Source organism: Salmo salar, chromosome ssa09 (assembly GCF_905237065.1).
Source record: "Salmo salar chromosome ssa09, Ssal_v3.1, whole genome shotgun sequence".
Lineage (NCBI taxonomy): Eukaryota > Metazoa > Chordata > Actinopteri > Salmoniformes > Salmonidae > Salmo > Salmo salar.
Window position 1 is genome coordinate 65,013,756 of NC_059450.1, and position 16,589 is coordinate 65,030,344.

The 16,589-nt window shown below is 43.3% G+C and overlaps 1 protein-coding gene across 3 annotated transcripts in view; it reads left to right on the forward strand.

The window, feature by feature from the left end:
• Nucleotides 1-16,589, forward strand: part of afg2a (AFG2 AAA ATPase homolog A) — a 130,262-nt gene that overhangs the window by 26,764 nt on the left and 86,909 nt on the right. For all 3 annotated transcript variants that reach the window (XM_014212024.2, XM_014212022.2, XM_014212023.1), the window contains exons 13-15: nt 163-216; nt 597-676; nt 3,688-3,814. In XM_014212024.2, the coding sequence (XP_014067499.1) occupies nt 163-216; nt 597-676; nt 3,688-3,814 (261 nt within the window). The remainder of the gene's footprint in view (nt 1-162; nt 217-596; nt 677-3,687; nt 3,815-16,589) is intronic.

Genomic DNA, 16,589 nt, shown 5'->3' on the forward strand with positions numbered 1-16,589 from the left:
TTGTAGCTAGGTAAACAGTGTTATTAGGTGTATCATTAGTGTTTATATTGATATTAATAGTTGTACTGTATAACTACGGTCTAAAGTTTTCCCTCGTATGGAACACTCCTGGTCCTATAATGTCACTGGACAGGAGAACCAACTTCCCTCTGTCTCTTTCAGGGTCCAGAGTTATTGAGTAAATATGTAGGGGAGTCTGAGAGAGCTGTCAGAGAGGTGAGTACCAGGCCAACTTTCATTGTCTGTCATACAGTATACCCAATACACTGAATATGTGGACTACTTACATTTAAAATAAATTAATTTAATATCTTACAGCAGAGGTGTCAAACTCATTCCACAGAGGGCCGAGTGTCCGCAGGTTTTGGGTTTTTACTTTCGATTCAGACCTAGACAACCAGGTGAGGGGAGATTCTTACTAATTAGTGACCTTAATTCATTAATTAAGTACAAGGGTGGAGCGAAAACCCGCAGACACTCGGCCCTCCGTGGAATGAGTTTGACAAGTGTTCTACAGTACAATGTATATGCAGAATCGGGGTCTACTATATATTAATGCGTGTCTCTCTATATATATTGGCATATGTCAACACCAGTTGTTTAGGAAGGCCAGAGCTGTCGCACCCTCCATTGTGTTCTTCGATGAGATTGACGCTCTTGCTGGGGAAAGAGGAAGGTAGGTATTTCTTCTCAGAAATGAGAACAATGACTCTTTGAATGACTGACTGTCTATAGTCCCCAAGTCTGTACAATAATTACACTGATAAAGCCGGCTGTAGAGTTCCCATGGAGACAGTTCACTAGCGCACGCACACCCACATGCACACACAAGCATGCACGTACACACTGACCAACAGAAGAGCCAGTCTGTCCGGAGGCGCTTCAATGGGATGGCACTGGGAACATCTGTGGCTTCAGGAAGAAGAAAAAACGGACAGAGAGAGGACACAGGCCGCGGCAGACAAGCGCTTCATTGTGCACGCCACAGCAGATGGGGGAAGCTAAATATGAGGCGTACTTCCCGGTAAACCCCCACTGAAAGTCAGTGGTTTCGGACCAGACAAAAGACCACTCCAGATATGGTTCAAACATGGCCTTCTCAAGCCTAATTGGACAGAGCCTGGGATGGGTCACAGTGTCTCTTCTTTCCAAAACCATTTTGCCATTTAGTGCATGTAGGGTGACATTTTGTGTCTGCTGAAGTACTTGCAATACTTGAAGTGGGATTTAGCTCCAAACTTCTCTTATGATGTCCATGAGATCACAAAACTAAACAGTGTGCATAACTCATACATGCGATTCAACTGCGACCTGCAGTGTCATATGGCCCAAGGGTACAGGCTACAGTTGAAGTCGGAAGTTTACATACACCTGAGCCAAATACATTTAAACTCAGTTTTCACAATTCCTGACATTTAATCCTAGTAGAAATTCCCTGTCTTAGGTCAGTTAGGATCACCACTTTATTTTAAGAATGTGAAATGTCAGAATAATAGTAGAGAGAATGATTTATTTCAGCTTTAATTTCTTTCATCACATTCCCAGTGGGTCAGAAGTTTATATACACTGAATTAGTATTTGGTAGCATTGCCTTTAAATTGTTTAACTTCGGTCAAACATTTTGGGTAGCCTTCCACAAGCTTCCCACAATAAGTTGGGTGAAGTTTGGCCCATTCCTCCTGACAGAGCTGGTGTAACTGAGTCAGGTTTGTAGGCCTCCTTGCTCACACACGCATTTTCAGTTCTGCCCACAAATTTTCTATAGGATTGAGGTCAGGGCTTTGTGATGGCAACTCCGTTATCTTGACTTTGTTGTCCTTAAGCCATTTTGCCACAACTTTGGAAGTATGCTTGGGGTCATTGTCCATTTGGAAGACCCATTTGCGACCTAGCTTTAATTTCCTGACTGATATCTTGAGATGTTGCTTCAATATATCCACATAATTGTTCTTCCTCATGATGCCATCTATTTTGTGAAGTTTACCAGTCCCTCCTGCAGAAAAGCAGCCCCACAACATGATGCTGCCACCCCCGTGCTTCACAGTTGGGATGGTGTTCTTCAGCTTTCAAGCCTCCCCCTTTTTCCTCCAAACATAACGATGGTCATTATGGCCATACAGTTCTATATTTGTTTCATCAGACGAGAGGACATTTCTCCAAAAAGTACAACCTTTGTTCCCATGTGCAGTTGCAAACCGTATTCTGGCTTTTTTATGGCGGTTTTGGCGCGGTAGCTTCTTCCTTGCTGGGCGGCCTTTCAGGTTATGTCGATATAGGACTCGTTTTACTGTGGATATAGATTATTTTGTACCTGTTTCCTCCAGCATCTTCACAAGGTCCTTTGCTGTTGTTCTGGGATTCATTTGCACTTTTCGCACCAAAGTACGTTCATCTCTAGGAGACAGAACGCGTCTCTTTCCTGAGCGGTATGACGGCTGCGTAGTCCCATGGTGTTTATACTTGCGTACTATTGTTTGTACAGATGAACGTGGTACCTTCAGGCATTTGGAAATTGTTCCCAAGGATGAACCAGACTTGTAGAGGTCTACAATTTTTTTCTGATGTCTTGGCTGATTTCTTTTGATTTTCCCATGATGTCAAGCCAAGAGTTTGAAGGTAGGCCTTGAAATACATCCACAGGTGCACTTCCAACTGACTCAAATGATGTCAATTAGCCTATCAGAAGCTTCTAAAGCCATGACATCATTTTCTGGAATTTTCCAAGCTGTTTAAAGGCACAGTCAACTTAGTGTATGTAAACTTCTGACCCACTGGAATTGTGATACAGTGAATTATAAGTGAAATAATCTGTCTGTAAACCATTGTTGAAAAAATATCTGTGTCATGCACAAAGTAGATGTCCTAACCGACTTTCAAAAACTATAGTTTGTTAACAAGAAATTTGTGGAGTGGTTGAAAAACGAGTTTTAATGACTCCAACCTAAGTGTATTTAAACTTCCGACTTCAACTGTATGTATCAGCTGGGGGGTCAACTTAAGTCAACTCAGGAATGGATTGGATATGGTATTCGACCTGATAAAATGCCCCACATCCCATGCCCCATTTTCTAATTGAACTGCATGCCCGAATTGACCGGATTTTATGCAATTCTTTGATCCCTGCTTTTCAAAATTGCTTGATGCAGGGGCGTCTGTCGGAATGAGTTTTCTGATACTGAGACAGGGAAAAGAAGAGAGAGAGAGGATGTTGGAGACAGGCGCATAAAGAGAAAGGGGAGAGAGGAAAAAGAAGGGAGGCATTGGGTCCATAGAGAATGAAAGAGAAAGGAACAGGCCTTGGATGAAAGGTGGAAGCAGCATGGCAGATTTCTCTCTTAGTCGCAAGGCCTTTTTTCTCTTCCTCCCAGGGTCATAACACAGTGACAGGTCTCTTTTGTGTTCCTCTGAGGCCTTGTCTGTGGTAATGACGTGTGGCACTTCCGCTGGCCCTGTGAACAGAGACAGAGAGAGAGAGTTTGTGCGTGTGTGTCTGACAGAGGTAGGGAGCAGAAACGGGAGGGAAAGACACTACATTGTGCTATGGAAAATAAACACCTTACTATTTCTCAGTGCAGGGACTGGGACATGACAACTTGAACAGACACATTTTTGGTTAAAGGTCTTTTCATATCTCCTCTCTCTCCTCCCCCTATCACCCCCTCCTCTCTCTCCCCTTCGCTCTCTCAGCTCCTCGGGGTCTGGTGGCGTAGGGGACCGGGTCCTGGCCCAGCTCCTGACAGAGATGGACGGCATCGAGCAACTCAGGGACGTCACCGTGCTGGCCGCCACCAACCGGCCCGACATGATAGATAAGGTAGATCCAGCAGAGTTCCTGCTCCCTCTCCCTCCCTCTCTCTCTCGCTCTTTCTTTCTGCTTCCCATCCTTCTTATCCTCCATCTATCTCTTAATGAAACTTCATGAGTGCTGATCAAAGACAGAGCCTGGGCCCTGTCAAAACACACGCAGGAAAAAAGGGCCTGGCGATACACAGGCACTATGGGCTTTTACAGCTCGCTCTTCCTCATTCTTGCTCTCTGTAGCCGTCCCTCATCTCCCTCTTTTCTGTCTTCCTCTCTCCTCCATTTATGTATGCACTTGCTCTATGAACATACTCTGCTTTCTGAAATGTAATCGTCTCTCTGCTCTTATCAGAAAGTAGAGTGATTAGGAGGGGAAAAACTTCAAACTGAAGATATCCTTTAGTCCAGTGCCTAGGGGGAACTTCCTCCTGCTCCCACTTTGCCAGGTGGCTGTTGAGGCCCCATGGTGGGATAAACCCTCACAGTGCTTCCTTATGGACAGCTGAACAGCTGGAAGTCTCCTCCAGGGCCACTGGTGGAGAATTGACACATCCCTGGCCTGCCTAGCAACTGAAGACCATTTCCTTCCTTCCTCCCCTGCTACTGCCTGGCCTGCCACTCCAAGCTCTGTTAGCAGTTGGGGTTCGTGCCCCTGGAAGGGGTGCATGAGAAACCCCAGGCATCCTCAGCAGCCCCACCAAGCCAACCCTGCTGCTGTCAGGAAGCAGGGGTCCCAGACAGCTGAGAAATCAGATTAGCCTGCCCCCCTACCAAGGGGGTAGTAGGGGGTGCTATTTGAATGCGAAACACATTAGGCGTGATGGGAAACGCAAGCCGCCAAATGGAGGGGTACTTTCTATGGTCCCCCTTCCCTTGGTCTGGCACCCTACTTACACACCACCACCACCCCCAAACTGTCAACAAACAGGAGTAGGCGGCCATTTCCATGAGAATGGTAGGATATGACGAGACAAATGAAGATTAATGGGATGTTTGGGTGTCAATGAGGCACATTGTCGGCAGATTGATGGAGCACAGGGACTTCTTAGTTTGATGGACCGAATGGGGGGGAGAGAGAAGGACATGGAAAGACAGGGAGTATGCATGTACTTATGGGACATAATGTAGTTTGGGTGGGTCTGCTTTTGTCTCTCAGCCACTAACAGAGTCAAGTGTTTACTTCCTACTTATCTACCTCCTTAAGCCAGCTTTTAGATCTGGCTCCACCGTGGAAAGGGAGCAAAACATTTGACCAATAAAATGCATGTTGTCTTTCTCTCACAAATAATTCCAACAAATACAGCTTAGACTGTTTACACAACCTGTTTGTATTAAATAACTATTACTTTCATACGGAAAATAATGATACAAAATTCCCACAGTTCAACAGGCCTTTGTATTGCACCAATCGCCCCATCCCGCCTTTGACCCATTTTGAGTCTCCTGTGACGATTGATGAGTGGCACTATTATATTTACCCAGCCTGCTTTGGAGAAGAGCCCCCTAGCCTTGTGTCACTCTGTTTTTGTAGCAGCTGTCCATCTAAAACAGCCCCGCCAACCCACCCCTTAACACACACATGCACACTTTTTCCTCCAGGAAGGATAATGTTGGTTTGTTGTTCTATTGAATAGCCTATTTATTTAACATAATATGTGTGGAGCTCCCACCCTTCTATCAGGAGGTGGGAATGCTACAGTATATGTGATTACTGCCAGATGGAGTTTGTTTTTAACCAGAAGTTACCAACTGGGCTCTTATCAGGTCTGTGGATAACAGATGTGTTGTGTTTCATGCTTCTTTTAATAATCCCCTCCCTCCACTCAACACCAGGCTTGTGTAGTTTATTTTGTGAACAGGAGATGGCGCCACATCAGGTACTGTTCCGCCATAAACAATTATGTCGAGGTATTAGTCCTGTGGACTTTTGTTTTACATCTTTTATTCTAAACATGTTAATGTTTTGCTGGTTCCATTGGCTATTAGGTTGTTCTACACAGTGACGTTTAGCATTCTACGATGGCAAGAGTGAAGGCTAAGGCCTATGAGTGCAATAATAAAGGCATACATGCAGGAGATTACAAAGTTATTCGAGAGGTTGGAACCCCAACACATACTGCCCTCAGACAACATTTAGTTATCTCTGAACACTGTACTTTTACACAGTCCACATGTCACCATTGGTAATTGGTATGCCTCCCTTGTGTATCTTGAAAGAGTCCTTATCAGCGTTTTAACCTGCGGCCTAATACTTGCAGCTTCCCAAAGAGCAGTGTTTAAACCTCCAAAATGGACCAAACTACCTCCCCCCAGTCATTTAAAATTTGCCACACAAGATTGCAAAGTTACGGAATCTGACCCCCCTCACCTTTTCTTCTCAGAACTTTGTTAATAACCGTAGGGTGGAAAAAGGTTTAGAACTAATTGCATACCTCCTAGTGTCTTTAAGGGGGGAACGAAATAAAAGCAAAGGTTTTTAATTTGAAAACTCCACCACCACATCTCAACATTAGTCATGCCTTGTGTTTGTTAATGTTTTAGAGGAGCTGGACTTGAGCTGTTGATTTATATGCAAACAGACACACGACTGCAGAATATGAGATCACTGAACATCTGTCAGTATTTTTCAAGCCAATGGTCAACGTTGGACATTTCTAATCGTAATCAGAGCCTAATTGCCCTAGTCTGTAATTTGTGGGCCAGTTTTGTAAATATCTGAATACTAGCCTTTTATTTATAGCTTCAGATTCCCAAGCCTATAAAAAGCCCTTAGCCATAAATGTTCCTTGACCTTTTTTATAAAGTTTCTTGTAGTCTTTGGTGTATCTGTGAAAAGGATTGTATCTTGGAAACCTACCACACCGCCAATCACCATTCAACCAGATGGCATTCCCAGACATCCCATCATAGACTTTGCTTTTAAGTGCCATTGTTTTGGGCGACAGCAGTGCATTTAGTCTTTGAAACAAGAACAGTCTGTTGTGAAAATGTGTCTTCGACTCGTCATTGACCTTTGACCAGACGTAAACATTCTCACGTTTTATAAATATGTCTCCTTTGGTTCTTCACCCCCAACATGGGGAACTATCAACTATGTCCACCTAGCAGACACTGGTCATGGGCGACTCTCACAGTTTGAATTATGCACTCCTGTGTTGCCACTCATCCAACGGAAGCTTACCTGGGCCCAACCTTGACCTGGCAAGAAATCACTATTAGCTAAAATAAGCCCTCCAGTCAAAACAGGCCATATTTTATTGTGTTTTGGTTATCTTCTCCGAGCTTTACCTATTTTCTCTCCGTTTCTCTTTCTTGTTCTATCCCTCTTTCTCTGCCTCACTGCCTCTCTCTCACTCTCTCTCTGTCTCTCGCTCAAGGTGAGCCAACCATGATGGAATTTCTATTTGTGCTGTCTTAAAGGATTAGAGTTCATTCACTGTTTTCCTGACTGTACACTTCTCAATGGGGTGGTGCTGCACAGCACAGGATGTCTCTCTGAAAGCTTGGCTGTCAATGTTATTTCAAGGTATTAGTATCTCTGTTTACTGGTAAATGATCCAGCATTTTACCCCAGTTCTCACTCTTTCGCCCGTCGAAATCAGTTACGTGACAAGACACCAGCTACAGATGTAGCTCAGTGGCAAATGAAAACAAATGGGAGATTTTGCGTGCGTGTGTGTGTGCGCCTAGGCAACGGGATACCAGCAGGGGAGGGATGAGCTCTGGGAGGAGATGGGTGGGGGGGTTATGATCCCCAGGCAAGTATCAAACTTCAAGGGCTGTATTAGTGTCAGATTACACAGTGTACGTCTTAGAATACCATCAAGCAAATCAACAGAACTCGAGCAAATCAGCGTATTTCCACTGTAATAGAACTGACATCAGTCAAGCCCCCCCCCCCCAGGATACCAAAAACTGATCACGCCATGCACCAAATTACACTGGTTTAAATGTATAATCATGAGGACAGTTTAATGTGATTCATCACATTTTTGCTCCTTTTCATGCGGTGGCAGTGTATTAAACATAGTCCTGGACATTGCATGCTTCTTTTCAACTTGAAAGGCGGTTGATAATGTGCTCTCCACATTGGGAGTAGCAGCGCATGCATAGATAATACAAAATACTAAATGACAATGAACTAATACGCACATTCCACTTCCACCGGCTGGTCCTCTGTTTTGGTGAGCGAGCGAGAGAGAGGGAGGGTGAGGGAGACATCTCCAGCGTGTGTCGTCTTGCCTCTTGGCGAGCAGAGACCACCAGGGCCTTGGAATGCTTTCAGTTCAGGAAATCTCGTTTATTCTCATAAATGCTGTGCCTAAACCCCTCCACAATCCCACTGGAGAGCTTCTCTTCTCTTCCCCGCTCTCTCATTGGAGCTTTGTCGAGTCTAACGGGAAATGTATAAGTCAATGTACGCATTGAGGTGTAGGTGTTTAGGTTTAAAGTACATATACCATGGTACATGTTGAAGTGATGGTCTACTTCTTTTGGTGTGAAGTCTTGAGGTGACGAGTGGAGAGCACGGTCAGTTGTTGTAGCATTTAGTGCTAAGACTGTGGTGACATTGAGCGAACCGTTCCTTCTCTTGCATTTGGTGTATTTGTGCATAGAAGAGAAAGCGGCTTGTTGTCCCATTTTAATTCACTTCAGCATAAGCCTCAGTAGTGCAGTGGAAGTTTGGGCTTGATATTTTCAAGAGGTCAGGGACCTTATTTGACTGCACATTTGAGAGGTGCAAAGACAAAAACACCTAAACGATCCCACTCTTCCCTACTTCCCAGTGCTCCCCACACTAACAGCCAGGGAGCTGGGAGCTGCATGAATCATCAGTCCTCACCTCCATACAGCCATACATCCAGGTCCACAGCAGCCCAACAGGGGACCTGGGAGGGGCTACCTCCTAATAATACCCCCTTTGTGTTTCTCCAAAAGCCCCCCAGAATAGATCACCCTGGCCGGGGGATCCCGACACCACATTAAGAGGCGCTTACAGGTGGATTAGGTGTAAGTTTGGGGGATTTAAATGGGAGCGGGGTATAGTAACATGCGACTGAGGGTATTGCTGTCCATTCATAAACGGGACAGGTTTTCTTTTTATTCAACAAGGGCTAGTGCTGTTTGGGCAGCTAACAAATGAGCTATTATCTGAGCGACGATTTGGAGGCGCTGCCGGAGAGATGGTAACGGTATCCCAAAGTATATCCTCAATCAGCCCAGTCATCTTCATCAAGATTTAAGTTACCCATTGTAAGTGAAATGAAATCAAACCAAGCCCCTTCTGCGAGGCCCATTTGGCTGTCAAAGCGGGAGTGATGTTTCCATGTTCTGGAGCTGTATATAACTTACTGCTGGTTAACTACACTCTCCTTCATATGTATTTGGACAGTCACCTTTTATTAGAGATTATTTTAATCTGTTTTACCATTTAGAAATGAAAACACTTTATGTATCTAGTCCCCCCATTTGAAGACGTCATAAGTATTTGGACAAATTCACTTAGTGTATTAAAGTAGTCAAACGTTTTGTATTTGGTCCCATGTCCCCGAATCAAGCGTGTAACTCTACAAACTTGTTGGATGCGTTTGCGGTTTGTTTCGGTTGCGTTAGGGATTATGTTTTGCCCAATAGGAACCGAATAGTGAATAATGTGTTTTATTGTAAGTAGAAGTTGTTTCTGAACACTTTTTTTACATTCATGTGGATGCTACCATGATTATGGAGAAGCATACAGAGGCACAAAGATACTCCTCAAAAAATGCTAACCTGCCCTGTTATTGGTAATGGTGAGTGGTTAACATGTTTTGTTGTAGCCTCTGAATGGCATCTCACTCATGATTATTCATGATTCTTCTTAATCATGGCGTTACCAGGATTAATTTAGAAACAGCTTATCTTTTCACTTAGAAAGAAAATTACTTCAGTCATCATTCACCATTCAGTTAATATTGGGCAAAACATAACACAAACAAACTGCAAAATATAGCCTTTTGGGGTCCTAAGTGAGATTTGGTTGGGGGGAGGGTAGTAAACATAAAGAAAAGCCCTTGAATGAGTAGGTGCGTTCAAACTTTTGACTGGTACTGTACATTAGGGCTGACCCCATTTTAGTCAACTGGTCAATTGTTTGGTCAATAGGCTGTTGATCAACCAATATTTTTTTGTTGTTGAGCAGTGGCAAATATATTTAAAAAAAAATTATAGCACATGAGACACCTGTCTATTCCATGCCTGTCTGAGTGGACTAATCCATTGTGCAGGCCACGGAGATGGCTCAACAGTAGTACATTTTGCCTTTGTCTGATTGTCTTAACCCACCGTCAAAGTAATTTGTTCTTCGTCTCAAACAGCAAGGTAACAAAGTCTGTTTTTACTTCCATTGAGAATGTCAATAGTTCCTCAATGTAGCCTATTTGAAAAAATCTTTCCAGCTCTCTCCCTTTCGATAAAGAAATGTCATGCTCTGATCCGGTGGAAACGTAATAAAATAGAGCTACCTGATTACTTCTTATCCCTTGTGCAAATAGCCTATAGCTGTTTCTGTCTGTCTGGAGCTCGCTGGTGTGAAACTCTTGAGGGCCCAGAATATTTTATACAATGTTACAAGTTTACTAACACTAGCTTTGGGCCAGACCAAGTTAATAGTTGATACAATGTTTCAAGTTCCTTGCAGACAGGCAATGCGTAGCCAATGTGATTTATAGGATATTTATTTTCATCACAATATTTTAACTGCGGACTGCAATGTTTTTATTTGTTGGATTTATGTAGGCTATTTTTACATATTGGCAATGGCAATATAAGTTACTTTTAAATTTGTATCATGTTAATTTAGATTTTGATTTACCACATGACATTGGTTTTGAGACATGAAGATTTTATTATAAATTAAATTAAACTGTTCCACGAAAATATGAAAGTCATAACTGCCACACAGATCGGTAGAAATGGTACGATAACTTGTTACTTAAAATGGAAACGGTTGTCAACCGCTGGTGTAGCCTATTACCGGCAACTTCAGGAGCATAATGGCAGAATCTGCGAAGGCCAGCAGCAGCGGGCAGTGGGAGGAGGTTTTTTCTTCTGGTTAGGCTATATTGATCTTTTGCTCCCTCTTTAGTAATTTGTGTGTCTTAATTTTTAATTTCAGTGCTTAAAGCATCAGACAAGCTCAGTAGCCTACATATAGTTGATTTTTTTCAAACATAGTGTGTGTCTATGTATGGAAAAAATACCCATTTTTATATTCCGACCAATCAACTCTTGGTCTGTTCTTTTTACATCGTGGACAGCCCTAAACTACATAAATATCTGTTGGGGGGTCCATTAGCTGCTACCTGGACTTTAACTTGATAAATGGTCCTGTGAAATGTGCCTGGGTCATAAGTATAAGACTGTGTGTGTGTGTTCACTCTCATATGTGTACAGTATGTGTGTTCTTTTCGCAATGCTATTTCACTCTTTCATGTCTCTGTGTAAGCATTGGTTTGTCACTTTTCTCACTAGTTGCATGAGCACCAATTGGTATAGTTTGGCCCCAACTTCTTATTTGTCAAATAGTTTTCATCTAATCTGTTAAAGTTTTACCTAGCTGTCACAAACAGTCCGTGTCAGACTTCAGGTTGAGATGGCTTATAGTTTGAGAAGCTCCTTGGAGTTGGTACTGAAATCTGAATATGTTTTTTTCACACATCTTCATACAAATTGTGTATACGCGTGTTCATGTTGACGGGTTGTGGGTGGAGTTTTTTCCACAACACATGTCAACTCCGAGTTAAAGTAATTTACGGTTGGCAGGAAACACCAGAAGTTGTCTCATGCACCAAACCCCGACTTGGACAGTGCCCCTAAAAATATTTTCATGTATTTACCACCTCTAAAGGACATAGTGTCCCATCCTAAATCCTGTTGCCTGAGAAATGAAGCATTTCAGATGTTCACCAGTCCACTGTCCTCCGGGCCAGACCCAGAACTAATCTCTTTCATCTCCGGTTGCTGGGGGGGAGAAAGTGGAGAGCGCACTTCCCTCCTCCAGGATCTCTTCTGTTAAAGACATCACCTCGGGGGGATGCAGCTGAGCCTCCTCCCTCTATCCCTCCATTTCCCTCCCTCCCTTGCTCCCTCCCTCCCTCCCTGGGCCTCTGAGCTGGCCTGCCTTCCCTTTGGCTTTCCCCTTTTCCTTCCTTCCTCAATTCCTCCACTAATAGCTCCCTTGTTCCTGAGGAGTCAGTGCTGCCAGTTAAGCAGTCATTCATGGAAGATTCATTAGTGGCTGGGTAATTGTGAACAGACCGAGAAGAGAGGCGGGCTCACGTTCGCGTTCATGCTCCAGGGCAAAGTGGTCGCAGACAGCGGGCACAAGGAGGAACACAGAGAGCCTCTATCTTTCCTCCCTCTCTCTTTCTCTTTTTTTCTGTCTCTCCCTCCTCTCTTCCCTCATTTTCTTTTACATCCCTCTTATTTTCTGCTTCTTAATAATTCAGTCCTCTCTTTAATTAATGGCGTTTTGTGTCATGTTTCATTGATAAATGTTGCATGGAATTGGCCTACCTTCAAACTCAGTGCCTCTTTGCTTGACATCATGGGAAAATCAAAGGAAATCAGCCAAGACCTCAGAAAAAATATTGTAGACCTCCACAAGTCTGGTTCATCCTTGGGAGCAATTTCCAAACGCCTGAAGGTACCACGTTCATCTGTACAAACAATAGTGCGCAAGTATAAACACCATGGGACTACGCAGCCGTCATACCACTCAGGAAGGAGACGCATTCTGTCTCCTAGAGATGAACGTACTTTGGTGCCGAAAAGTGCAAATCAATCCCAGAACAACAGCAAAGGACCCTGTGAAGATGCTGGAGGAAACAGGTACAAAAGTACCTATATCCACAGTAAAATGAGTCCTATATTGACATAACCTGAAAGGCTGCTCAGCAAGGAAGCCACTGCTCCAAAACCACCATAAAAAAGCCAGAATACGGTTTCAAACTGCACATGGGGACAAAGATCATACTTTTTTGAGAAATGTCCTCTTGTCTGATGAAACAAAAATATAACTATTTGGCCATAATGACCATTGTTATGTTTGGAGGAAAAAGGGGGAGGCATGCAAGCCAAAGAACACCATCCCTTCTGTGAAGCACGGGGGTGTAGGCATCATGTTGTGGGGGTGTTTTGCTGCAGGAGGGACTGGTGCACTTCACAAAATAGATGGCATCATGAGGCAGAACAATTATGTGGACATATTGAAACAACATCTCAAGACATCAGTCAGGAAGTTAAAGCTTGGTTGCAAATGGTTCTTCCAAATGGACAATGACCCCAAGCATACTTCCAAAGTTGTGGCAAAATGGCTTAAGGCCAACAAAGTCAAGGTATTGGAGTTGCCATCACAAAGCCCTGACCTCAATCCTATAGAAGATTTGTGGGCAGAGCTGAAATATCGTGTGCGAGCAAACCTGACTCAGTTACACCAGCTCTGTCAGGAGGAATTTATTGTGGGAAGCTTGTGGCAAGGCTACCCAAAATGTTTGACCCAAGTTAAACTATTTAAAGGCAATGCTACCAAATCCTAATTGAGTGTATGTAAACGTCTGACCCACTGAGAATGTGATGAATGAATTTAAAGCTGAAATAAATCATTCTCTCCTAACTGACCTAAGACAGGGAATTTTTACTAGGATTAAATGTCAGGAATTGTGAAAACTGAGTTTAAATGTATTTGGCTAAGGTGTATGTAAACTTCCGACTTCAACTGTACATCCACAGGTACACCTCCAATTTACTCAAATGATGTCAATTAGCCTATCAGAAGCTTCTAAAGCCATGACATCATTTTCTAGAATTTTCCAAGCTATTTAAATGCACAGTCAACTTAGTGTATGTAAACTTCTGACCCACTGGAATTGTGATACAGTGAATTATAAGTGAAATAATCTGTCTGTAAACAATTGTTGGAAAAATTACTTGTGTCATGCATGAAGTAGATGTCCTAACCGACTAGCCAAAACTATAGTTTGTTTACAAGACATTTGTGGAGTGGTTGAAAAACGAGTTTTAATGACTCTAACCTAAGTGTATGTAAACATCCGACTTCAAATGTATGTCATTATATGCATGCTAAATGTTTCTGATTTCTGTTTGAAGCATCCCCACAGTATTTGCTGCAGCTTTGCTTTGGTGGACACACAGTGTTTCCTCTAGGATAATTTTCTTAAAGGCCCTCTTCTTGGCCGCAGAGACTAAATTCATTCATCCGGTTGCCTAGTCACTTTACCCCTACCTACAGTACATTCGGAAAGTATTCAGACCCCTTGACTTTTTCCACACTTTGTTACGTTACAGCCTTATTCTAAAATTGATTAAATCAATTGTTTTCCTCATCAATCTACACACAATACCCCATGATGACGAAACGAAAACAGGTTTTTAGAATTTTTTACAAATGTATAAAAAAATAAATACCTTATTTACATAAGTATTCAGAACCTTTGCTATGAGACTCGAAATTGAGCTCAGGTACATCCTGTTTCCTTTGATCATCCTTGAGATCTTTCTACAACTAGATCGGAGTCCACCTGTGGTAAATTCCATTGATTGGACATGATTTGGAAAGGCACACACCTGTCTGTAAGGTCCCACAGTTGACAGTGCATGTCAGAGCAAAAACCAAGCCATGAGGTTGAAGGAATTGTCCGTAGAGCCCCGAGACAAGATTGTGTCGAGGCACAGATCTGGAGAAGGGTACCAGAAAATGTCTGCTGCATTGAAGGTCCCCAAGAACACAGTGCCCTCCATCATTCTTAAATGGAAGAAGTTTGGAACCACGAATACTCTTCCTAGAGCTGGCAACCCGGCCAAATTGAGCAATCGGGGGAGAAGGGCCTTGGTCAGGGAGGTGACCAAGAACACGATGGTCACTTTGGCAGAGCTCCAGAGTTCCTCTGTGGAGATGGGAGAACCTTCCAGAAGGACAACCATCTCTGCAGCACTCCACCAATCAGGCCTCTGTGGTAAAGTGGCCAGATGGAAGCCACTTCTCACTAAAAGGCACATGACAGAGTTTGCCAAAGGGGTCCTAAAGAACTCTCAGACCATGAGGAACAAGATTCTCTGGTTTGTTGAAACCAAGATTAAACTCTTTGGCCTGAATGCCAAGCTTCACGTCTGGAGGAAACCTGGCACCATCCCTACGGTGAAACGTGGGGATGTTTCTCAGCAGCAAGGACTGGGAGTCTAGTCAGGATTGAGGGAAAGATGAACAGAGCAAAGTACGGAAAGATCATTAGTGAATATCTGCTCCAGAGTGCTCAGGTCCTCAGACTGGGGGGAAGGTTCACCTTCCAACAGAACAACAATCCTAAGCACACAGCCAAGACAATGCAGGAGTGACTTCGGGACAAGTTTCTGAATGTCCTTGAGTGGCTCAGCTAGATCCCGGACTTGAACCTGATCCAACATCTCTGGAGAGACCTGAAAATTGCTGAGCAGCGACGCTCCCCATCCAACCTGACAGAGCTTAAGAGGATATGCAGAGAAAAATGGGAGAAACTCCCCAAATGCAGGTGTGCCAAGCTTGTAGCATGATACTCAATAAGACGTAAGGCTGTAATCTCTGCCAATGGTGCTTCAATACATTTTCAAAATGTTGCTCCGTCATTATGGGGTATTTTGTGTTGATTGTTGAGAAAAAACAATTGAATCCATTTTAGAATAAAGCTGTAACGTAACAAATTGTGGGAAAAGTCAAGGGGTCGGATTACTTTCCGAATGCACTGTATATGTACATAGCTACCTCAATATATGCGTTATAAGTTCTTATCTGAAATGGTACACTGTTAAGACATAATATATCACTTTGTTGAATTAATCTTTCAAATTAATTCAAATAACTTGTACAATATGCTATTTTTTTTTTAATTGAACAGTCATTGCTGTGTTTAATGTCAAGCAACAGATAGCACATGTAATGGTAGTCAGTTGAATTTGAAGGTTTGTGAAGTCATCTGATATCTTGTCTCTGCACAAATTTCTTGAAAGTTGCCCCGGCAACTGGAAAACGTGGTGTTGATTAGGAGTTGCAGTAAACAAGGTGGACAGGGGGGATGTCCCAGGGGAGACGCGGGGGGAGAAGGGATGGTCACGGTCCAGTGTTACCCAGCAGCACTGGGCAACCAGACCTGTCTCTGACCTCAAAGGGTTTGCCATTTTATGATGGAGTCACAAGCCAGGCTGCAGTCAACACAAACCCTCACTACAAAGGCATGCTAACTCGCTTCCTTGAGCTGCCTCTCTGTTTCTTTTTCTCTCTCTATTTCTCTCTCCAACTCTGTCTCTCTCTCTCTCTCGCCGTCTTTTCCTTTTTCCTCCTCTCTCTGTGACAGTTTGACAGCACCTTGTCAAAATAGACACCATCTCTTCAAAGACTCAACGTGCCAAAATGGATTCTTATTTTAAAAAAACTCAACAGATCTACTAGCTTCACTTGCATAATTTCAACCCACAGAGATAGCTGCCACTTAATTTATTTATTCCACCTTTTATGCTCAGTGACACTTTCTCATTATCTATCTTTATCTCCCTCTTCCTCCGTCTCTGCTTTCCTCCTCCGTCTCTGTTTCTGTCTCTCACTGTTGGTTTCCCACAGTGTTTGGTCCAGAGAGCCTGCGTTGTTTAGAAACAAATTTGATTGGAGTTATCGACTGGCCATGTCCACAACCAATGGTTTATCTCCCCTTGTCAGCATCAATAAGACAGAGGGAGATGCGATCCAGGTCTGTTTTTATTTC